Source organism: Fukomys damarensis, unplaced genomic scaffold, assembly GCF_012274545.1.
Source record: "Fukomys damarensis isolate Sample0158 unplaced genomic scaffold, DMR_v1.0_HiC HiC_scaffold_19, whole genome shotgun sequence".
Lineage (NCBI taxonomy): Eukaryota > Metazoa > Chordata > Mammalia > Rodentia > Bathyergidae > Fukomys > Fukomys damarensis.
In genome coordinates this window covers 6,404,506-6,429,289 of record NW_022900931.1, presented here as the reverse complement: position 1 = coordinate 6,429,289, position 24,784 = coordinate 6,404,506, and the positions used below count along the sequence as shown (strand labels likewise).

At 45.4% G+C, this 24,784-nt stretch overlaps 2 protein-coding genes and 1 pseudogene across 7 annotated transcripts in view; 2 read left to right on the top strand and 1 right to left on the bottom strand.

Annotated features, from left to right (window-relative positions):
- Positions 1-6,545, top strand: part of LOC104869323 — a 10,085-nt gene extending 3,540 nt beyond the window's left edge. Inside the window, 4 exon segments of the mRNA XM_033765935.1 lie at positions 2,079-2,884; positions 2,886-3,515; positions 3,572-6,044; positions 6,113-6,545. Of these exon segments, the coding sequence (XP_033621826.1) occupies positions 2,079-2,884; positions 2,886-3,515; positions 3,572-6,044; positions 6,113-6,499 (4,296 nt within the window). The 3' untranslated portion in view covers positions 6,500-6,545.
- A 2,425-nt stretch (positions 6,546-8,970) lies between these two features.
- Positions 8,971-9,893, bottom strand: LOC104869322 (annotated as a pseudogene).
- A 1,599-nt stretch (positions 9,894-11,492) lies between these two features.
- Mei1 (meiotic double-stranded break formation protein 1) overlaps positions 11,493-24,784 on the top strand; it is a 62,124-nt gene continuing 48,832 nt past the window's right edge. For 5 of the 6 annotated variants that reach the window (XM_010634447.2, XM_033766199.1, XM_010634446.2 and 2 more), the window contains exons 1-7: positions 11,493-11,526; positions 11,643-12,040; positions 15,198-15,321; positions 16,167-16,217; positions 20,350-20,423; positions 22,558-22,663; positions 23,376-23,579. In XM_010634447.2, coding sequence (XP_010632749.1) covers positions 11,861-12,040; positions 15,198-15,321; positions 16,167-16,217; positions 20,350-20,423; positions 22,558-22,663; positions 23,376-23,579 — 739 coding nt within the window. In that variant the 5' untranslated portion in view covers positions 11,493-11,526; positions 11,643-11,860. Of the gene's footprint in view, positions 11,527-11,642; positions 12,041-15,197; positions 15,322-16,165; positions 16,218-20,349; positions 20,424-22,557; positions 22,664-23,375; positions 23,580-24,784 lie in introns of those variants that run through there. The other variant, XM_019208991.2, reaches the window with a different exon arrangement.

Genomic DNA, 24,784 nt, shown 5'->3' with positions numbered 1-24,784 from the left:
TCCCTCTCCCTCTCCCTCTCCCTCTCTCTCTCTCTCTCTCTCTCTCTTTTTAAATAATTCAGTCCAGCCAGGAGTGGTGATACATATCTGTAATCCCAGTCCTCCAGGAAACTGAAGGAGGATCACAAGTTGTGACCAACCTAGGCAATTTAGCGAGACCCTTTTTCAAAATAAAGAAAAACAAAAAAGGCTGGGGATGTAGCTTAGTGCTGAAGGCCCTTGTTCAATCCCTAGTACTGGGGGTGGGGTGGGGAAAGGAAGGAAGGGAAGGAGGGAGAGAGGGAGAGAGAAAGAAAAAGAAAAGAAAAAAGAAACCAGCCAATCAACCACTGGATTAGAGGTGTAGCTCAGTGACAGAATAGAGTGCTTGCTTGCCTAGTATTCATGAGGCCCTGAGTTTGATCTCTAGCACCGTAAAAAGGGGGAGGGGGAGAAACAGATCACTACCCACAGCCCAGAAACATGCAGTCACAACTCTTCTGTTGCTACTAGACCAGTGTTTTCTGTGTGAAATCGTATTGTTACAGACAGCTAAGTTAGGTGGAGAAACTATAGACAGACAGGGCTGGGCCCTCGAGGGAATCCATGCAGAGGAGGAGAACACATCATGAACTGTGGCTGGAGGTGCATCTGTTGAAGGCCAGGTCTCACGATAAAGACAGAATAATCAGGTCTTCGTGCCTCCCCAAGGGATAGGCAATAAATTAAAGATTATACTATAACTGGTATTACTACCAGGACCTCCTGATCCATCCCTTCCTAAAAGGTCTTTGTTCTTTCCATGTACACTTGCTATGCGACCTGCTTCCCCATTGGATCAATATTACCTAAATGTCTATACTTGTAATCTTATTGGTTGATCATAGTTTTGACCCACATTTTACCCATTTGGTGATTTTGTACCTACCTCATGATTTCGCTCTATAAAACTTCCTCTGAGAAGTGGGCTTGCTGGCAAGCCACTTTCAGGTCCCCTCCTGTCTCTCAGGATCTCTCTCTCTCAATAAATGTTTCTTACTCTTAACCTCTGTTGTTCCTTAGAATTCTTTTTCAATTCCGGGGAAACAAACTTGGCACATCCGACATCTAGCAGATTGGGAGTCACATTTATTTCCCTTCTGTCAATATGGTGAGAAGTCTGTGTGGCTGCCTTAGCGCAGCATTGTTTGTGAGCCTGAACAATCTGTTAAAAACAGATCATCACACTTTGCTCTTCAAAACCCTGCTACAGCTCCTGGGGATGCGCTCCCAAACTCGGAATAAAACTCAGGTTCCTAACCGCAATTCTCAGGCGTGATTTCCCAGCACCCTCCTGGATATTGACGCCATCCCGATTGGAAGGTCCTCCTCGCTGTTCCTGTACATGGCCTGGCCTTGTTTTTGTCCTCAGGGCCTTCGCAATCAGTGTCTTCTCTGACCACAGTACTCTTTCCTCAGATAGCTGTGTTTTTCCCTCCCTTCATGCAGGTCTCCGGTCACATGTCACCTTCTCTGCGAGGCCTTCCCTGACTGCTCTGTGTAAAGTTGCTAACTCAATCCCACTCTGATTTATTTTCATCGGAATACTTTTTCTGTACCTAACATTATTATATATTTGGTTACTGTATTCCTTCCATGTTGAGAAAATAGCTCCCAGCTGAGACTTCCTCTTGTTTTTCTTGGTGCTCCAGTATCCAAAATGGTGCTCTATCCAGAGTAATATCTCGCTCTTTTTAAATTATTATTGTTGCTGATGTGTGACACTGGGATTGAACCCAGGGCCTCTGCACTCAGGTACATCTCAGCCCATTTTATTTATTTTATTTTGTGACAAGGTCTCTCAGATTTGCAGGCTGGGCTGGGCTTGAACTCATGATCCTCTTGCTCCAGCTTTCCAGACTGCCAGGATTACAAGCATGCGCCGTTACATCCGGTTTCACTCTCCTGTGTGAACAAATTCGATTTCCTTTAAGCAAAGTGGCTCCCCGTTTCCGGAGCGCAGGCATCCTCTCTGCATAGTAGGCGTGATCATTCTGATCTGCGGGGGTTGTAGGAGGTAATCGGTGTGCAAGGCTCTGCTTCTTGGTTCTCACCCGCAGGTGCCCCTGAAGGACTGGATGGAAGAACGGGACGCAGCTTCCTTTGAGCTGACCCCTGAATTCTTTAGTCCTCGCCACTTCAGTGACCTGGATGCTCACATCGAACATGTGGTCCAAAACCTGAGATGGAGATACCAGAGGAGCCTGCAGGAAACCTGGGCCCAGTGCCTGTTCTGTCCACAGTGTCTGTGTCGGAGCTCGCCGTGGAGCGCCTGCACCCCCTCTGAGCCCATCTTCGGCATCCCCTCCCTTTCCAGCACCTGTCTGCTTCCTCAGAACAGTTCCTGGTATCTCAGGGACCGCCAGCCTCACTCTGCCCTGAGCACTCGCCAGAGGATAGAGCGGCTGGGGGTTCGGTCCCAGGAGGGGTTGTGGCCCCTGGAACACAACATCAGCAGGAGGGCCGGCCCCACCTCCATGACCTTAACCATCTCTCTCCCGGACCTCCCTGCAGTTTCGAGGCTGCAGGTCTTTCCCAGAGAGTCCCTGCATGGTCCTTCCAAGCAGCACCCGGGAATGCTCACCTGGAAGGCGTGGGCGAGCTCACAAGAGACCTGGACAACACAGCGTGACATTCAGACAGTAGGCAGAGAACACAGCGGAGAGAACCAGGCTTCTGGGTGGAGGACCCAGAGAGAGGGCAGAGAGATCCAGGTTTTCCAGGGCCAACTCCCAACAGACTCTGGAATAGGGGACAGCGCAGAGGCAAAGGCCCTGGGGTGCGGAAGGCAGAGACTGGGAATCAGAGAAACCGATGGAGAAAACCTGACACCAGAGTGGGAGAGCCGGAAGGGAGTAGAGGATAACAGCCCGAGCTGAGGAGCTCGGGAAGAAGACGCACAGGGCAGCTGGAAATAAGTGTCCTCCTGAAACCCAGGCCTCTATGGGGGAGAACCAAGCACAGCCAAGATGCAAAGCTGATGTGGAGACCCAGACTCCAGAGTGGGGGTCCCGGGATAAGAGCAGAGGTGCTGCTGCTGTGGAGACATAGACATATGATGGGGAGAATCAGAAAGAGCCCAGAGAAGAGGAAGAGGGAGAAATCCAGGCCCAAGGACTAGAGAAGCAGGGCCACCACGGAGAGGGCAAGGGTGAGGAGGCCCTGTCTGCAGAGCAGAGGAAACAAAACCAGATGACAAGTGATATCGGTGCAGACACAGAGGTCAAAGAGGAGAGAAACAAGGGCCAGGCTGGAAGCGGGGAGGCTGTGCAAACCCAGACATCTGGGGGAGAAAGTCAGGAAGTCAAACAACAGAATGGTGCAGAAACCCAGTCCCGGGAGTGGGGGAAACAGGAGTGCATCGGAAATGAGAAAGTTGCAGAAACCCAGACACCAGTGCAGGAGAAGCAGGATCGGGGTGAAAGCAAGAAAGCCGGGAATACCGACTCTCACAGGGGAGAGGACCAGAGATTGTCAAAACGCGCTGTTCAGGTGGGGTGGGAAACCCTAGACCTGGAAGGGGCGAGGATGCAGAGGAACCTCAGATATCTAGAAAGAAGCAGTTCAGGGAGATAAGAGAGAAGGATTGGGTGGTGATCAAGTCACCCTGGTGGGGAAACCGGAGACTAGTGGTGAGCGAACTGAACAGAGAATTGAAGACACCGTGTCAGGGGAACCAGAACCCGGCTGGAGATGAAAACAGAGCAGAAATCCAGGCAGCAGAGGAGAGTGAGCAGAGAAAGGGTGGAGATGAAGATGGTACAAACACCCGGGTGCCTGAGGCGGAGAACCAGGGAGAGTTCAGAGGGGACAGTGACGTGGAGACCCATCTAGCAGGAAGGCTGAACAAGGAGTGCTTTGGGGATGGGAGCGGAACTGATATTCAGGCACCAGGGAAGAGAAACCGGAGTGAGGTCAAAGGGGAGGATGGTGCAGAGAGCCAGGAAGTTGGGGAAGAAAGTCAGGGTCAGCTGGGAAATGAACTTCATAGAAAGAGTTACCTTCCGAAGTGGCAGAATCAGGAACGTTCTAGAGGCAAGGAGGGTGCACATATTCAGACATCTGAGACAGGGAACTGGGGAGAATTAACTGATGGAGAAACTCCGTCGGCAGGGTGGGAGAATGGGGGAAAAAACCAAGTAACAGCAACGAGAAACTTGAGAGAAGCTGGAGGGGAGGCTGGTACAGAGGCAGGGGCAGCTGGGGAGGGAAGCCAGAGCCGTGCAGGATGTGACGTGGACCGGAAGAGCCATTCGTCAGAGTGGAGGAATCAGGAACAGAGGAGAAGTGAGGATGGAGTGGAAATTCAGGCCCCAGAGAAGGGAAGACAGATAGTCGCTGGAAGGAAGGACGGTTTAAGGACCCAGAGGCCTGAGAGAGAGAACTGGGGAGGACTCGAGAGTGAAATTGGAGGGTGCTGTTCTCTAGGCAGGGGGAGCTGGGAACAGACTGGAGGAGAGAACATGGCCGAAAATCAGGCATCAAAGAAGAGAAATCAGAAAGAGGCTGGAAGGGAGTGTGGTGGAAGGTTCCAGAGACTTACAAGTAGGAAACTAAGACTGTTGAAGAGCAGAGTCAGTGGAAAGGGCTGTTCATCTGAATGGAAGAATCAGGAACAGACTGGAGGTAGGAATGGTGTGAAAATTCAAATACGAGGGGAGAAAAACCCGAGAGGGATGACAAGTGGTGATGGCGCAGAGTCCCGGGCACTGGTGAGCGGTGGCCATGGACAGCCTAGAAGGCGAACTGATGGAGAGACCCGGAACACGAGTGCAGCTGAGCACGCTGCAGAAATCTGGGGTGTAGGCAGCCAGAGAAAATGCCGACCTGAGGACGCTACAGCGTCTCAAGCACTGAGGCATGGAGATGAGGGTCAGGTCAGAGGAAAAGGTGCTGCCAGGGCCCAGCTCCTCAGTGACTGCTGTAGGGGTGAGGGGCCCACAGGCAGAAAGTGCAGCCCGGCACAGTCCACAGCTCTCCTTGGCTTTGGATGTTGGGCCTCGGACCAGGAACAGGCAGCCGCTGTAAATGGTGGAGATCCTGCTGCCTGTTCTGAGATGAAGTCTTGCCCCGGCTGGGATGGGAGTTTCCTGCTGGCCGGTGGGGAGGGAGAGCATCTGGCCAGATGGGGTGCAGCCCCTGCCAGCGAGTGCAGAGCAGCTGTCAGCCCAGCATCTCAGCGGGCCCCACCTGGATCCCAGAGAAGAAGGCCAGGGGACAAAAGGGTAGATCCAGCAAAGGCCTCCAGCCTGACACAGCAGCCCAGGAACCCACAGTCTCTAGGTGTGCCCTGTGCCTGCTCCTCTCTCCCATCTGCCCAAGTGCCCCATGCTGCTAGAGCCCTGGCATGCGCCCCCACTGTCTCTCCCAAGCAGCCAGTCCTCAAGAAGAGCAGACGGCTGCTCCTAGAGTCTCTCATGCGACGGAGGATCGCACACCTGAAGTGGGGCCTCCCTCGGAGGATCCTGGAGTCGTATCTGCTCTTTAGCTTCCTAGGCCCTTGCTCAGTGCCCCGGCCTGGATTATGCAGAGACCGGGAGGTCCAAAGTGAGCAAGAAGAGCATTGTAGAGCCCAGGGATCCACACCACGCCTTAAATCTTCAAAGGAGCCTCAAAGGGTTCTACTCTCCGAAATAAAAAAGTCAAAACTTCCCACACAGGCCAGGGTGCTGGAGAAGAGCAGACCGCAGAGGTCAGCACTAACAGGCATTTCCACGCCCCCTCAGAAGCCCAGGAGAGCAAGGCCACCAGGGGGCGCCAGAGAACTACAGATCCAGCAAGCGAATCCCGCGGCCAGGCTTCCAGCTCCCAGGAGCCACAGCCCTGCAGAGCCTAGGAGCTGGTGTGGCCCAGGAAGTGTGGGAGAATCTTCCAGTGGGAACAGCAGAGGCAGGACAATGATCAGGCCAGGGGTCTCCGAGATAGCAGAGAGGGATCCCAGCAGAGCAAGGACTTCACCTTCCAGGGCCGGCCGCAAGCCCTGGAAGGAGCAAAAATCTGGGCCTCTGAGGCCCTCCGACTCAAAAGTGAGCTGCCCACCTGCTGGGCAAAAGGAAGCCCTGAGGCCGCGCAGGGTGGAGGGCCTGGGCAGCAGCCTCCCTCCTGCTCCTTAGGCACCTCCAGCTTCAAAGGGAGTCTCTACTCTGCCGGAGCAAGGCTGCGCATGACCCTGCTGAGCAAGAGGTCCCGGGGCTCACAGCTGGCCAGGCCCCGGCCTTTGGCCCCTAACCTGAGCCTGAGGGGTCCAAGTCTGCTTCCCAATGTGGGTGATTCACACGCAGAGGAGGGCGCCATCGGAATCAGAGCTGCTTTGAAGCCAGACCTTCAGCCCCCAGGGCTCTGCTGGGCTGGAGCAGCTCTGCCTGGGACAGGGAGCTGCCAAGGTCAGGGGGCCTGGTGGAATCCCACAGCTGCTCCCCGAAGGTTTCATTTTATGAAGCATTTGCAATGTTTTTTCTTTCAACGTGGCATTAAAAAGTAGGGCACAGGCCCAGAGTCCTTAGAACATGTGAGTGGCCCACTCAGCCCCAGCCTCTAATAAAATTGGTTATTTGGGCCCTGCAGGGTTCAGATTTCTTGGTGTAGGTTTTCTGAATGACACCTTTTGAGGTTTGCAATACTTTATGGGTGGAATAGAAGTCTCTTCTATCCTGTTTTGGATTTGAGGAATGTGGATTGGCCCAGTGTCATCTTCTAAAGACCGCTGTTCCCCATCTGGGTCTTCATAGTAGAACCCACTGAAGTTCCTATCATGGTTCTTTTTTGGGGGACCTTTTAGTCCCGCTATGTATTTCAAGCTGGCCTTGAATTTACTATGTAGCGCAAGCTGGCCTCAAACTCCTGGCAATACTCCTGCCTCAGCCTCCTGAGGGCTAGAATAATAGGGGTGCATCACCACACCCAGCTCCAGGCTGGGCTTTAACTTGCAATCCTCCTTTCTCAGCCTCCCAAATAGCTGGGATTACAGGCATGCACTACAGAGCCTGGCTAAAAAAAATATTTTTTATTGTGGTAAAACAGAACAAAATTTACCTTCTTAACCATTTTTTAAAATGTTTATTAGTATGTGTTTGCAATATGTAATGATGACATTCCTTGTGCGGCGTACATAACACATCTTCATTTTTTTTCTACCCCCTTCCCCTCCCCGGCCTCCCTCTTGACTATTGTAAGTGTACAGTTCAGTGTCATTCATAATGTGCGGCCATCACACCATCCCCCTCCAGAATGCTTTTCATCCTGTGCAGCTGAAACTCCATACCCACTAAACGAGGACTCCTACACCCTCCTCCTGTGCCCCTGGCAGCCACCTTTTTGCTTCCCATCTCTAGCATTGTGACTACACAAAGTACCACGTACATGCAGATTCATATCGTCATTGTCTCTTTATGACCAGCTTATTTCAAGCAAACAAACGTGCTTTTAAACCTTTTTGGTGTATACCCAGAATTAGAATTGAGTGTTATATGTTTAATGTTATTTTTAGTCTTTTTGAGGAACTACCATACTGTTTTCCCCAGTGTCACTACCATTTTACATTACCACAACATAGCATAGTTTCCATTGTTTCCAAATTTTCACCCACGTTTGTTTGTTATTTTCTGTTTTTGTGTGTGTGTTTTTTTGGTATCGGGGATCGAACTCCGGACCTTTTGCTTGCAAAGCAGGCAGCCACATCACTGAGCTAAATCTCTGGCCCTATTAATTGATGGTCTTGTGATGCAAAAAAGTTAAAATTTTCCTGAAGTCCAATTTATCTATTTTTGCTTTTGTTGCTTTATCTTTTCTATTTTCAAATTCATTACAAAAGTCATCTATGCTTATTATAATAAGCATATTATAGAGTTTAGAAAATTCAGAAAAGGAAAAAAGATCATAAACATATCACCAAGTTAATGTTTTTGATATATTTTCTTCCTGGTTTATTTTTTTGTTTTTATTTTTGCAGTATTGGGATGGAACTTAGGGTCTTTACATTGTCTTTTACATCCCCAACCCTTTTTCCATTTAACTTTTTTTTTCCATTTCTTAACTTTTGAGAGAGTGTCTCTCACTAAGTCTCTAAATTGCTGGGGCTAGGGTCTAATTTGATATCCTCCTGCCTCAGCTGAGTGCTGGGAATACAGGTGTTGCCACCACACCCAGCCCTGTTTTGTTTTTTGTTTTTTGTTTTTTTTTAATGACTAAAGTCTTTACTTGTAAATGATTACTGATACACCAAATAATAAGTAACAAGTTCTTGAGTCCTACCATCTAGTGAATTTTTGTTTGTTTTATTTTGATTTGAGAAAAGGTCACACTATGTAGTCCAGGCAGGCCGGGATCTTACTATGTAGCTCAGGCTGACCTCAAACTCATGATCCTCTGCCTCAGCCTCCCAAGTGCTAGGATTACATGTGTGCACCCCCACACCCAGCTCGTCTAGTAATTTTGGTTAAGATAAACTAAGTGCAACACAAGCAAGTATACTAGTATTCGCTGTTCTAATCCTTCCTCAAAATATACCACTTTAAGGCTGGCTGCTGCATCATACAAGTTACAAATGACTTACTAATTTTTAGTAGGTAAAGCCCCTGACCTTCAAGAAGGTGTAAGGGGAAAAAAGTTATTTAATCCCTTCCTTTCTTTAAAGAACTGTTTGTTCTTTTTCTTACTAAATCAATGAGTAAAACAGTCAACACTGATATACATGTTGAGCCTAATAAGGTATAGGAAAACAGACAACATATACTCATTAAATTCTAAGAAATATGAGATAAAAAGACGAAATCTTTGGAGAAAGTACTGTTTGCCCAAAGAAGCTAGATATGCTACTCTCCAAAAACTGAAGGGAACTATTATATAACATAAATAATGCATTTTATAAGAACAGGAATCGACTTTGCTAAAGCTTCATTCATATTCCATGAAAGCATCTACAATGCTAATCCACAGAACAGGCACTTCTTTCTTCTATCCATTGATGCGGTAGTTTTCATGGATTTCTGGCCGGATGTCGCAAAGGCCAAGAGGTTATCCAGGACTTCTTCGCTGTTCTGCAGGAAGTAGGTCTGGAGGACGGCCATCTTCTGCTGGGTCTCCTCCACTCCACTGCTGCAGCTGCGGTAGGATCCAAGGGCCGCAGCTTCCTTGGCCTTGAACTTTCTCCCTCTGCAGGCGGTACTGTTCAATCTCAGCCTGAGCTGCTTCTTTGGCTTGCTTCAGCCTCGGATTCTTTCGCCTGCGGGCCTCGGACACTTTCTCTGCGGCCCACTTCTCCGCCTGCAGCAACTGCTGGATTCCCTACAACTGGCTGGACAAGGCAACTGTAGCTCACAGAGCCAACTGAGCGGCCTAAAACCGGAGGAACCACACCTCGGATCCGCTGACCATCCACCCACGATCTGCGCCTGCGCAGGGCCTCATTTTTAATCCGCTGCTGACCACAGGGTGTTTCCGTAGTACCTACCTCTATCACAGCGCTCACTCTGGCGATGCCCTCTAGGGGTCGCTACCTTCTGGTATTCATGATTTGGGTCTCTCCTTAGATGGGATTAGATCTAGTGATTTACCTCTTTTCTTTTCTTTTTTGTGACGTATTTCTGAGAAATGGGATACAGTAGAAATGATGGCATGTCATATCTGTCTTGCTTTTAGTGGTACTGGGATTAAACTCAGGACTTCGCACTGAGCTTCGTGAGAAAGGTTCTCACTAAATTGCAAAATTGTCTAGGCTAGGCTCAAACTTGTGATCCTCCTGCCTCCTGCCTCCTTTCAGATTGCTAGGGTTACAGGCAGGCACTACCACACAGGGCCCAGGATGTCACTTCTGAGAATGGTTTACAAAGACTAGCTTCCATCTTGGGGACCTCTTTGGCTCCGTGCTTGCTCCACATTCTAAACTGTCCTGTGGAAAGTCATATATGACAAAGAATTGAGGAGCCCACTGGACAACAGCCATCAAGAAAATAGCCTGGCTTGTGGTCCCAGCTACTTGGGAGGTTGAGGCAAGAGGATCACTGGAGCCCAAGAGTTTCAAGACAGCCCAGGCAATACCAAAAACTGGGTGTGTTAACAAATTCATTTTCTCACAGTTCTATCTTATTTTGCAGTACTGGGCATTGAACTCAGGACCTTTTGTCTGCAAGGCAGGTGCAGCACCACTGAGCTAAATGCTTGGCTTTTTTCACAGTTCTGGAAGTTAGAAGTCTAAGATCAAAATTTGAGCTGATTTGGTCTCCAGCAAGGGCCTCTTTTTGGCTTGCAGATTATGGCATTCTTGTATGTTTTCATATGGCCCTTCCTTGGTGTATATGTGGAGGGAGAAAAAAATGCAATAATATTGTTAGTGGAGTGCCAGGGTTGAGTCCCATGGTGATGAAGAATGAAACTGTGGATGGAGGAGACAGGGTGTGAGCAAATTTATTTTTATTTCTTTATTTTGGCTTTTTGAGACGGGTTTTGCTTGGTAGTTCAGACTGGCTTGAAGTCACTAAGTAGCCAAGGCTGGCCTCAAACTCATGGTGATCCTCCTGCCTCAGCCTCCCAAGTGCTGGGATGTGGCACCATACCTTGGTGTGTGGCATCATACCTTGCTTAGACTATATATTATTTAAATTTTTTCTTCATTAAAATGTTACTGCCATATTTAAAATGTTAAAATATTTACAGTGTTTAAAATATATTGGCTGAGCATGGTAGTGCAAACCTGTGATCTCAGCACACAGAGGGTGAGGCAGGAGTAACACCATGAGTTTGAGGCCAGTCTAGGTCACACAGTTCTAAGGTCAATCTGAGCTACATAGTGAAACCCTGTCTCTAAGAAAAAAAAAAGTTAGATTATTTCATAACGTACCATTGAATAACTACTGTTAAACTTCCTTTCTTTTTTTTTTTTTAGTACCGGGGATAAAACTCAGGTCCTTGCACTTGCGAGGCAGGCGGTGGAACCACTGAGCTAAATCCCCAGTCCTGAATAACTACTGTTTTCCAAAGTCTTCCTCACAGAGAGCATTTTTTCCATTCACAGTGCTTCTGAAGTCAGCTGGGAACATTGGTAAGCAAGGCCCTGGTCACTGACAGACTGTTGTTAATAAATTGTGTTGTAAAGTCTTTTCTTCTTCAGTATTCCTTACGCACTCACAAAGACCTAGCCCTCCGTGAAAGAATATTTTAAAGGAGTATCTCAGCTTTGAGAGAAAGGTGCCATGGAAATATAATATTAATAACCTTTAGAGAAAACTATCGGAGATTATTTATTTATTCTATACTGGGGATTGAACTCAGGACCTCAAAACACTGAGCTACATGCCCAGCCTTTTTAATTTTTTATTTTGGGACAGGCTTTTATTAAATTGCCCAGGCACAACTCCAATTTGTGATCCTTCTGACTCAGCCTCCCAAAGCGCTGACATTTGCTTCTTTTTTCCACCCGGCTTGGTACAGGTGATTGAACTCAGGACCTTGAGCTTGTGAGGCAGGCGCGGTGCCATTGAGTTAAATCCCCGGCCCTGCAAAGCACTATTACAGGTATGTGCCACCATGACCGTATTCATTTTTTTAAGAAAGTAGAAAAGCTGTTTTCTTTCTGTTCTTTTCAAGGCTGTTAATAGCTACTTTATAAATGCTTTTCAACGTCTGTGTAGCAGAGGCCAACTCCTGCAGGCTCTCGGCTCAACAGCTGCGGACTTCGTCGGGCCCACGCCCGCCACCACCAGTCCTCCGGGCCGCTGCACGCCTGAGACCATGCGAACTCAGTCCGCGCAAGCGCATTACACGCACGTGAGCGCGCGCCGGCCTCCCCTACAAATGAGCTTGCGCGCACACTGCGCGGGAAAAGGCACGGCGCTGCGGCCTGGGAGCAATGGAGGAAGCTGTGCAGCGGTCATTGGCGGCTTGCTCTGCGGGACTCGGGAGGGACGAAGACGCGGTGCTGCTCCTAGAAAGAGCCCATTACCGACATGACCCACGCTGGCTGCTGCCGGTGTCCCCACGCCTCTGCCTGGCCTGCGTGCTGGAGCTGCTCCCGGAGCCCGGGGTGTCGGTGCGGGCCCAACTACCTTACCCTGAGACCTGCGCTCTAGCGCTTTCCTCAACCCTAGGGCCGCCTCCGCCCGGCCCTGGCCTTGGGCAAAACTGGGCTACCCTACCCCCCTCACCCTCGCGGAGCCCCTTTCCAGGCTGGACCTGTGCCCGCGCCTGCGTTGCGTGGACGCCTGGGACTCCTCAGCGACTCACTTGCGACCCCCCCCACCCCCTCGCCATTTGCTCCCGTCTGCTCCGTTTCTCCAGGAATTAATTCAGCCTCAGCTCTGCTCCCGCCCATTTTACTCCCTCCTCAGCCTGTGGCCCAGGCACCCCATAGTGGGAGCTCCCCTCGTTCCCTCCAGCTCTCTGAGGTGTAACTGGGGAGAGGGATGCCTTGGTTTTGGGGGGTGAGGGTAGGGGGTTGCAGAGGTTGGAGACAACCGGAAGTGGGGTGAATGGGGAGCGCGTTCAAATGGGTAGAGCTGGCTCTGGCCTGGGATGCCTGTTCCCCCCCAGTTCCTTCCCGCCTTCGCAGGGAGTTTTTTTAGCTTTTGGGTGGCATCTAAGAAGAGTCTGGTGACCAGGAACCTTTTGAATATATAGGAAGGGAATTCATATCTTGGGGCAGGGGTAGGCAGGCAAGATCAGGGATTCTTAAAAAAGTTTTTTTTTTTTTTGTCTTGCTTTTATTTATACTTTTAGGTTTTCTTTTCTTTTCTTTTCTTTTTTTTTTTTGGTACCAGGGATTGAACTTGGGTCACTGTGCTTGCAAGGCAGGCAGCGGAACCACTGAGCTAAATCCCCAGCCCTATTTATACTTTTTAAAATGGTTCCAGACGCAAAAGAGCTTTTGTTTGGATTTATCCACCAATCCTTTACTGTTTCAGAAATAAAAACAAAACTTACAGATATTTATATGTGAAAATAATAGTGATTTTACTACATGTTAATTTATTGTAGTGAAAATATAAAACTGACAGTTTATCATTTTACTCCCCTTTAAGTGTACAGATCTATGGCATAAGTAAATTTAAAAATAAAAGTATTTTTCCCAAATAAAAGATAGTGCTGGCATGGATTGCAGGCCTGTAATCCCCAGCACTTGGGAGGCTGAAGCAGCAGGATCACTGCTAGTTGGAGACCATCCTGAACTACATAGCAAGACCCTGTCTCAACAAAGATAGGAGGAGGAGGGGCTTGTTTTACCTTTTGCAAGTCACTCGAATGTCTGGTTTTAAAGAAGTCAGCTGGATTCTCACTTTTTTTTTTCTTTTTGTACTGGGGATTGACCTCAGGACCTTGCTTGTGTGAGGCCAGTGGCGGCAGAAATACTGAACTAAATCCCCAGCCCTTCACTGGGTGTGGTGGCACACTCCGGTAATCCCACACTAGGGAGGCTGAGGCAGGAGGATCTCTGAGTTCAAGACCAGCCTGGGGCTACATAGTGAGTTTCAGTCTCAACCCTCCCCCCCCCAAAAAAAACCCAGCCCTTCACCTATTTTTAATTTTTAAATTTTATTTTTGGGGGGTTTTTTGAGACAGTCTCTCTATGTAGTTTAAACTGGCCTTGAACTCAGTACATAGCCCAGGCTTGCCTCTAACTCGTCGTGATGATCCTCCTGTCCTACCCTCTCATACGCTGGGATTACAGGTGTGCACTATCCTGCTGGGCTCTCATCTATTTCTGCAGCTAGTTTGTTGCAATGTAACATTATCTCTGAAAAACTCCACTGTACAGTTGTGAGAGAATAAGAGTGAAAAGGCCAAATATTTTAGTTTTATATAAAATATTTTGGGACTTGAGAGCCCCTGGAAAAGGTTTTGGGCATCATCAGGGGTGCCCAAACCACACACAGAACTGCTGAACTAGCTCATAATTTGTGTGATTTCACTGAGGCCAGGCATTCTGAGGCTACTGTTTCTGTACAGTAAGTCAGAGATGACTAAGACAGTGCAGTAGAGGAGAACATAAAAGATCATATTACTGTGAATTTAGAGGAATGGACATGTTTTGTAGTCAAGTGCTGTGCAAGGTAAAGGAAAATTGGAAAGTTTTTTGGTTTTTTTTTTTGGCGGAAACATTTGAATTAGGCCTAAGCAGACAGTTAAGCTTTGGTAATGAGTATGAGAGATAAGTATGACACCTAAATGGTGTTTGAAGGGAAATTGAAGGAACTGAGTTTGCAAAACCAAGTTGAGATCAGTACCTTGAAATGTTTAAATCTGAACAAGGGAGCTTGAACTTAATATGTCTGCAGAAGGGAAGTTATTGAGATATTTTTTGTAGCACATTTAGATGAATAGTTTAAGCTATTATGTAGATTGAATTGGTGAGGGAAAAACAGGAGACTCAAAGTAGCATAGATTAGCGGCAATAGGACATGCAACTTTAGGGCCAGGGATTTAGCTCAGTGATGCTGTGCCTGTCTTGTAAGCACAAGGTTCTGAGTTCAACCCCCAGTACACACACACACACAAAAAAAAAAGACATGCAACTTTACCTTTTTGTTGAATGTACTTTTCTCAACCTCAGTTCTCATCTGTTGAGATGAAGTAGGTGGTTGTACCTGTGATCAGGTCCTATTCTCAGTGTTCGCCTCTTTTTTGACCTAACTTCTCATTGCCTTGAGCACCTTTCCAAGCTGTGATTCAGTTCTTTGTGTAAGGAAGTAACTTGAATGTAAGGATTTATGCCCAAATTGAACGGAAAAATATATTTTCCGTGCCTGTTTCTGTGAGACTCGTGAGGAATCCCCAGGTGAAGTGGAAAAAGCACTGACATTAGGCAATATCTGGTTGGGGACTTAGATTTGAGTCCTTGGGGAAATGTCTGAGTCTCTCTTTCCTCATCTCCTAAGTGGTGACCGTGTATATTTTTGCTTGCTTTGCCATCTTGTTAGGTTTAAATAAGCTGGTAGACAAAGGAGTGATTTGTGAAGAGTAAGGTACTATGTAAATATAGAGTAGGAACCTCAGCTCACATATACTTCTGTATGAGCACATGAATTCCCTACTACAAATGATGGTTTTGTCCAGGCTTTCTATAGGGAACACTGCAGTTCAGATGGTCACTCTGTTTCCATCTTGTAATTATATCTTGAAATTACAATTTGGGGGAGGTTCAGGATGACTGAGATTTGGTTGTCATTGAGTTGTTCTTCATTTGTTCGAAGCTGGTCCGCAAGAAGCACGTGTTGTCCTGCTTCCGAGATGCCCTTTTGAGGCATGGCTCCCTGGTCACACAGCTGGTGGCTCAGGACCAGAGAATCTGCATCCACTTCATAAGCGTGCTTTTTGGTGAGATGAAAAAGGAAACAGTATGATTTTGCATGTATAGCATTTATATTTACTTTGGGCATCTTGGGGAGATGGTCTTAGAATGATGATTTAGGTTTTTGGTATTGTAACAGTTTATTTACAGTTTTTTTTTGTTATAATGATGGAGATAAAACCCCCTTTCTAATATATAGGAGACACTTTATGGTAACTGGTCTGACTAGATATAAAAGGTGGGTAAATGGTGTAAAGATGGATGTGGAAAATGCATGATCCTTTAAAGAGTCTGATCTAGATTTTGTACAGGCTCATAAAGCCTGGAATGGAGTCTGCTGACCTCTGTGTGACCATGATCAAGTTATAGTATTAACTTTCTCCTGTTCCTTAGCTTCTTCATGTCTAAAGTGAGACGGATTGAATTTTCCTAGAGGTCTCTTCTGATTATGTGATTAGTGTCCAACAGAATGAGGATGAGCACTTTCTGGGAGGAGGGCAGCTCACTCATGTTGGGCGCCTCTCTATGTCAGAAGCTTTTCAGATTTTTTTTTCATTGCCAAGACAGTTCTTAAGGTAGAAGGATGATCCCTGAGGCTCAGGTCGTAGCAGACAAATGGCAGAGCTGGACTTTTACCCCAGATCTGTCACAGGCTCCAGAGTACACAGTTTCTCTGTTGTGGCACATTGCCAATTCTCATCTTTTTAAAGCCAGAACAGGCCATCGAAAATCTAGGTGTTTGGTACCAAGAACAGAATTTAGCTGGGATGTTATTTTAAGCTGTTAGTTTTAGAATTCACAGTTTGCCTTTTTAGATTTGTTTCTCTTAAAGGGAACTGTTAACCACCATTTTCTGTCCTCCCTTTTCAAGGACTGTTATGCAGCGTGAAAGATGGGAGTGTAACGGACCTCTGTATTGAAGGTAAGGTAAAACCACGTGCACCCAGTATTCTAAGATGAGAGTATTAGCTTGAACTGCAGTCTGGGTACTTGAGATTTTGGTGAAGTTGCTCATTTAGAAACAGAGAACTCAAGTGGCTATTACGCCTTAATAAGACACGTACAAAACTAGAGATTTGTGTGTATTTGTTCTTTGCGGAACTGAGGATCTAACTCAGGGCTTTGCACATGAGAAGCAAGTACTCTTCCTTTCAGTGGCATCCCCAGCTCAATGTTTTTTATTACATTTCATGGCTTGTTTAAAGTTGTCTGCACACAGGTAGCGATTAAAGCTGTGGAAGTACTTGGGTTTACCTGTAAAAGCTGTAGAGAAAAAGCAGAGAGAATGAAGCCTACATCACTTGGGATCCAGAGGCCGTACCAGTGGCAGTATTTGAACAGAAAAAGAAAATATGAAAGAATTATTAAATAGGTATCTGAAGAGACAAAAAGAGAAGAACCAAGTTTTCATGGAGATAGCAATTACAGAAAGCAGCTTCCATTCCTGGGGCTGGAGAAACAAAAGGAAGAGGTTGGAATTGTTAAAAGCCCAAGTTTGTTTATTTTTTTTTTTTTTTTTTTTTTTTATTTTTTTTTTTTTTTTTTTTTTTTTTTTTTTTTTTTTAGACAGGATTTCACTATGTAGCTGATACTGACCTGGAACTCACTGTGTAGCCCAGGCTGGTCTCGAACTCACAGTGATCCTCCTTTCTCAGCCTCTCGAGTGCTGGGATTACAGGAGTGTGCCGCCACGCTTGGCTAAAAGCCCAAGTTTGTAGGAGGAATCCCCTCTATGAAACTCAGATCTCTGAGGAGGAGATGCTGCTTGGAGGCTGCTGCGCCTCTGGGCTTGGAAGAGGAGTCCCGTGGGCCTGGGATCCAGACATCTGAGGAGGGGCACTGGCTAGGTGATACTGATGTTTCTGAGAAAGAGGGTTACAATAAAGGTGGTTCTGGAAAAACTGCAAACCCAATTCAGCTGCTGTTATGGAAAGGCACTGCTACTGCCAGGTAAAGATGTGTTACAGTAACATTCATAGGGATAGGAAGAAGACAGTAAGCAAACAGGAAATCTGGAGGAACCACAGAGGATGGAGCAAGTCCTACAGCCTTGCTATCTCTTTCTAGTGCCTTTTATTGCCAGAGCTTAATAGAGACCAGCTGGTAGAACAAATGTGGCTTGCATAGTATTAGTGTCAGAATCCCAAAGCACAGTGTAGAGGATGGGTTGGAGCTGAAAGACAACAGCATGATAATTCACTGTTCATCCCATTGGCTAGCTGGTATCCGTATCCCCTTCTGCACATATTTGAACTCCCCTAGAACAAAAAATGAGGTACCTAATGAGGCACTACTTTCCTTTATACATGCTACCAACAAAGCACTGTTCAATAAATTATATTCATTTCTGGAAAACACTCATAACATAGATCTCCGGAGTAGGATAATTAACTTTCAAATTCAGTCACAGTCCCATCTGAATGTTCTGTTACCTGAAAGAACCTTTTTCTTTTTGGTACTGGGGATCAAACTCCGGTCTTTGCGCTTGCAAGGCAGGTGGTGGAACCACTGAGCTAAATGCCCAGCCCACGTGAAAGAATCTTAGTCAACCTCCAACAAAATTTATAAAATAATGAGAAGGAAATGAAGACAAAGAACAATACACACGCATACAGAGCTGTTATAATCTTCATTTATATAAAAGTTACTAGCTGGGCATGGTGGCGCATGCCTGTAATCCCAGCACTCGGGAGGCTGAGGCAGGAGGATGGCTGTGAGTTCAAGTCCAGCCTGGACTACATAGTGAGTTCCAGGTCACTCTCAACTACATAGTGAGTCCCTGTCTCCAAAAAAAAAAAAAAAAGTTACTATTTATAAATTCCTTCCTTTTCTGCCACTTCCTCTTCTTTTTTCTTTTTTTTGTCTTTCAACAGGATCTTGCTGTAATAGCCTAGGCTGGCCTTGAACTTATGGTCCTCCTGCCTCAGCCTCCTGAGGGCTGAGATTACAGGTGTACCATACCCAGTTTTTAGTTTCTAAATGAATGATACCATTCTATCTATCCTTTGCCTTCAAGCTGTATCTTTTTTTTTTTGTTGTTGTTACCAGGGATTGAACTCAGGCCCTTGTGTTTGCAGGGCAAGCAGCGAAACCACTAAGCTAAATCCCCGGCCCCTCACACAGTATCTTAATTGGTCAAGGTTTTTACCTTGCTGGGTACCCCAAAACTATTCCTAAAAGTTTTCAATCTTTAGTGTCTCTGCTTTTTGTGGTTGCTAAAGTTTCCATTAAGTTTTACTATTGGATATAGAAGTAATAACAGGCAACTTAGATCGTCCTTGGTTGCAGATGTAGTCCTCTCTGCCCTTTTTAGGTAGCAACAAAATTTCCCTGTAAATATGAGATCACTCCTGGTAGTAGAATAATCCCTGCTTTCCTCTATTGATTCAGTGTTAGGGCTTGAGAAGGCAAACCCATGTTAAAAAATACATGTCTTTTTCCAGCGAGGACAAATCTGTGCCCCTCCATAATGGAATGGGCAGTGTATAATTCATCTGACTTGCTCATCCTCTCAGGGAATGGTGTCATACTGGGGCTCAGTGTATGTTTCTGCTGTTGGCAGGATAGGCAGGAGCAGTACTCTATTCAGCCTTGGTGAGAGGAAGTCTGTAATGTTGAGCTCATGCTTAGCCTCCAACTCTGTCACTCAGCCACTTTGTACATGGATCCATTGGGTGAGAGGGGGGTGGCTGTCAAAAGATGAAGACTGATATCTACAGCGTGTCATTTAGTTCACCTGATTGTTCAGAACTCCTTTATAGTAGATGTTACTTAGGAAGCATTCGCGTGGGACACAGATATTGTTGTACTTTGTGCCTGTTCAGAGAGATCCTTTTTCTTTCTAAGGATTCATTGTCACTGATCTAGTTCTGTTTTTCTCACATTCAGGACAAACCAGCCAGTTAGCAGCTATTCATTAATCAGTGTGATCTGTGAATATTTCTGACCAGTGCATATTTCTCTCAGTTCAGGCAAAAATATGTGAACAAACATATTATAGCACTTGAAGTTCTGACCACTGGGGGATTTCGCTTCATCATTTTCCTGCAGGGCCTCTGAGTGGAACTGTAATCCTGCAGCCATCCACTTCTGGTTGATGCCTACATAGCTTGAATCATCATCAGACCACGATGAGCACTTCACTGAGGTGGCAGACATTAGAGGGAGACGGCAAGGGTGGAAGGAGAAGGATTTGCTGCTTCCTTAAGGTTCCTGTTTGCTTGCTGGCTGCTTTCTGTTTCTCGGTGTCTTGTCTTACAGTGCTGCTTTACCTGGCAGCTCTTTCCCACAGGAGCTGCAGGATGTAGTTTGCAACTTTTCCAAACTTGCAGAGCCAATGTCATTTCCACTTCTCAAAGACACTAGCAGAAACACCACAAATGAATGTGTAGAAGGGTAGATTTGGGGCTGAGAGATAATATCTTAAAACTTGGCAAAAGAATTTACTCATATTTTTTCCTAGTATGTAAAGGAGCACTCCAAAAAAGGAAAGAAGTAGAGAGAATACAAAGTAGCTTTCAACCTTGCTTCACGATAGACTTAAGAAGTTTAGAAGTGTACTTAAATTTTATATTTAGAACACTATTTTGAATATAAAAATATATATGAGATATATGTATTTAAGCATAAAACATTTATATTTAAGTATATGCATATATATATATTTTTAAAATTTTTTTCTGGTCCTGGAAATCAAACTTAGGACCTTGTGCTTCTCGGTAGGTACGGTGTTAAATCCGGTAGCCACTTCTCGGTAGCCACTGAGTTAAATCCCTAGCTCTGTATTTTAAAACAAAGATTCTGATTTAATTGTTCTGGGGTGGGACTTGGACATTAATATTTTGTTAAAGCTTCCAACATGATTCTTTTGTGTAGCCTGAGTAGAGAACTACTAATATAAAACAATGAAGAAGCCAGAAATCCTTTTGTTTGGATTCGGGCACGTAGTTTATTGGGAAAGAAAAAAATACCAGTTATCACAGTGAACCACCGTGAAAGGTGAGTTCTGGGTCAGAGAGTGTCTTCTGGCCAGTAATGCTGCTGTACATCCTCAGTCCTCGTCCAGCTTACCATGCAGCTGAAGCTGGAGCAGATCATCCATTGCCTGCTGGATGAGTGTCACAAACAGGTCAGTGTGTGTGCGTGGGTGTGTGTGTCCAGTACTGAGGATCGAACCTAGGGCTTTAGCACTGAGTCCCCAGCCCTTCTTTTATTTTTTATTTTGAGACATTGTTTTGCTGAGTCGCTAAGTTGCCCAGGCTTGGCTTGAATTTGTGATCCGCCGCCCAGGGTGTTGAGATTATAGGCATGTACCACCATGCTCAGATTACGTGTGGGTTCTTGAGGCCCCTCACAATCCTTAGATTCTGTTGGAGCTGATCCAGTTCTTCTCTGAATAAATGGGAACTGGAAGTCCAGAGGCTCAAAGGGACTTGCCTGAGGTTGTCAAGTTGGTGGCAGACCAAGAGCTAGGGTCTGGGGCTTCTGATCCTATGCCATTATTCTTCTCAGCTTCCTTCCTTCCTTTTTCAGTCTTCCAAATGCAACTTCCACGTGGTAAAGCCCCATCTTTCAGGCTTAATCATCCCATGGCCCACTGGTATCATACTAAATACAATATAGATTTCTTTGTTGAACTTGTCAAGAAAGTATATTCACTATGTTTCAGTTTTGTTTGTTTGTTTGGTTTTTTGAGACAGGGTCTCACTATGTAGTTGAGACTGACGAACTCACTATGTAGCCCAGGCTGGTCTCGAACTCACAGGGATCCTCCTGCCTCAGCCTCCCAAGTGCTGGGATTATGGGATTACAGGTGTGCGCCACCATGCCCAGATAAAAATAAGGTTTTGAATAGTATAAATTACTTTGTACTAAAGGTATTTGTTTTAATTAACATCTAAGATAAACATAAAATGGATATTTCAATTCACTTTAATATAGTAGAAATTATATCAGTTACACAGTAGCTTTCATTTAGGATTGAGAAATATATAATATTTATTTTGCAAAAGAAAGACAAATGTTAATCAGGAACAATATTTAGCATGAGTTTGTATGATTCTCTGATGTGGCATGTACTTTTTTTTTTGGTACTGGGGATCGAATTTGGGCCCTTGCACTTAGGAGGCAGGTGGCAGAACCACTGAGCCAAATCCCTGGCCAGCATGTACTTTTATTTTTGCTTTTTACCCTCTGTTTTTCTTTGTTTGGCCCAAGTTCTCTCTGCAGAGCTGGTTTTTCCCATACCTATTTACCCTGCATTTTTCAAATAAACTTTTTGGCACTGTTAAAAAAAAAAGCAATATTTAATCATAAACTATATGTAAATTATATCATTGTAATTATTTTGCATGTGATTACTATATCTGATTGAATTTATAATTAAATATATCAGTTGTTGTTTTTAGCTTTCTGAGATAGGGTCGTTTTATTTATTTATTTATTTATTTATTTATTTATTGGTACCAGGGATTGAACTCAGGTCCTTGTGCTTTCAAGGCAGGTGGTAGAATCACTGAGCTAAATCCCTAGCCCTGAGACAGGGTTTTGCTTTGTAGTTCAGGCTGGCACTGAAACACTGTGTAGCCCAGGCTGACCTTGAACTCATGGCAGTCCTCCTGCCTCAGCCTCCCAAGTGCTGGGATTACAAGCATGTGCCACCACACCTGGCAACTATTTAACATTTATTGAGCATTTTCTCTATGTTAGGCACTGGTAGGTACTTTACATGTAATATTTGATCCAGTCCTGCCAACACTGCTGTGAGAATGGTGCTATTAAATTACTTTCCACGAGAAGAGTTAGGAATCTTGCCCAAAGTGGTGCAGCTAGTCAGTAGAAAAGGTGAAATATATACTTTGCCTCTCCATGTAAAACATCAAGCATAGTGTCTTCTGCATAGAGTGTTCGATAATAGTAGCTGTGACAATAATAATGATAATAAATTGTTTTTACACTGAGTCAATGTTCTGTCTTTATGATGTTCCCTATAGTCTCCCTTGTTTCTGCTTCTATATGCAATTTTAATTCAGTTTAATAAGCTTGTACTGAGCTATATAGTGACCACTCTGAAAAGAATTTGACTCAGTCTCTATCTCCTGGGAGTCCCACTTGAATGAGGGAGATGGATGCTTAGTTTAAGAAGCTGACTGTGTTGAAACATGTGCATAACGCAGGTGTTAGTAAGGTAGGGCGAGACTGGTTTTGGTGGGAAAGCTGTGCTGATAATAACTGACACAGTAGTGTGTGTTCACTTTCTGTAGCTCTGTAACATCCCCTCCATGCAAGACGGCCTGGCCACCCTGACCCTTCTTGGCAAGTTGGTGGATGCCATCCCTGTTCTGGCTGACGAGCTTGTGAAGGAGCATGGTGAGTGACTGGTGTGGGACAGCCTGCTTTGGGTACACTGCCATCTGGGTGGCCCATTCACTGACTGGGAAATCATTACTTCCCTAGCATTCATTTTCCCCTTATACACAATATGCTTCTTGTTGGTCCATTTGAAAATATCAATTTTTTTTGTTTTGTTTTGTTTTGGTTTTTTTTGGTAACAGGGATCAAACTCAGGACCTTATACTTGTGAGGCAAGTGTGCTGCCACTGAGCTAAATCCCCAGCCCTGTAAGTTTTTTTTTTTTTTTTTACTGTGACCTTGCGATGTTTCTATTCATTCTTTTAACACAAAGTAAGTGCTTACTATGACCTTCCTTTTGCATGGAAGAATTAATTCTGAAGCATATAAGTACTTTTTTTTTCTATCAGTAAGATGCAAATAAATATCTTTTTTTTTTTTTTTTTTTTTTTGGTACCGGGGATTGAACTCGGGTCCTTGCACTTGCAAGGCAGGCCACCGAACCGCTGAGCTAAATCCCCTGCCCCCCCCCTTTTTAATAAATATCTTTTTTTATCCAAGAATAAATCATTTAACTTCTCAAATCTTTAACTTTCTCTTGGTAAGCCCTTAGAAGAACTGTAGGGGTTGTAAGGAATCACCACTATGACTTCATGGGGTAATTTTGGAGTTTGATGTGGCATTTGACATTGTGATTGTTCTCTCTGCTCCTTGGTTGTTTTCTGGACAGGCAACTTGATAGAGCATCTGATGAGAGGCATGGTGTACCCCAGTGAAGGGGTGCAAGCTTCTGTCTGTTACCTCTATGGAAAGCTCTATGCCTCCCCAGTGGCAGCTGAGCTGCTTTCAGGCCATTTCCGGGAGAAGCTTTGCCCTCTCTTCCTTTCCACCCTGGACAGTGCCCAGACAAAGGAGCTGCAGATCAACTGCCTCGGTAAGACTTGGGGTTGAAAAACACAGAAAACTTTGGAGGTGTTACTTGAGGACTCTAGTGCTGGCTGCTCTATTGGTGGGACCTCTCTGGAAAGGACAGAAGCCACCAGTTTGGAGATAAGGTATACAGACTGTGAAAGATGCTTAGAGTCAAAGTGGCATTTTAAGAATGTTTCATTGGGGAGGAAAAGAGGAAAAAAAGCGAGACAGCAGTTTTTCTGCCTTGGATCTTCACTGCCTGCCCCTCTGCACCCTGTAGTTGCTGCCCGGTTAGTCTTTACACTATATAGCTTATATCTGCTGTGTAGTCACTTTCCCCATTAGAAAATATTCCATGGCCTCCAGGGTAAAGTCTAGGTTTTTCTACTTAAAATTATTTAAAGCTCTTTAGGAGCCTTGGTATACTACATTTCCAGCCTTTTTTTGTCCTGCTACTTTCTTACATAAATACACAAGCTCTATTAAATGCTTCTGAGCAGGGAGCTTTCATATTTTATTTTGTTTTTTGGTGTTGGGGCTTGAGCCCAGGGCTTTGTTCATGCTAAGCATGTACTCCACACTGAGCTACACCCCCAACTCCAGTTTTTATATTTTAGACAGAGCAGATGGGCACTGTGATTGTTGTCTGAGAGAAGCATAGTGATGGGTGATAACAGCTTTTCATAATTCGGGTCAACAACTGTATTATGATCAATCAAACCATAAGCTCTATAGCGAGTGTTTATTCTGGACCAGATTCTGCAGTGGGCTCTGGTGTCACAAAGATGATGAGACCCAATCTCTACCCTGGGCGAGTTCACAGGCCAGCTTGAAAGACAGTCGTAAACAGTGTGGCAAGTGGTGTCACAGAAGCGCAGCAGGTGTAAAGCATCCCGAATATGTGGTATTTTGAAATAGGGCAGTATTGGAGTTGGAACTTATTAGAGCTAAATGTGGCAATAAGGGACCTAAACTGAGGACCTGGAAAGTCTCCAATCTTTCCTGGGCATAGCATAGGGAAATCTTAGCTGGTGATACTGGGAATGCCCCTTTTTAAATACCATCTCCTTTCTGGAGGGTTTCCTTCCTCCTCTTTCCCCCCAGCCAGCTGTGCAGTCACATCCTTTGAGCAAGTACTATGAGTCTTATATTGTTATATATTTTCATGATCATTTAGCCTTTTTTTTTTTTCCTGGTTTTTTGAAACAGGGTCTCACTATGTAGCTG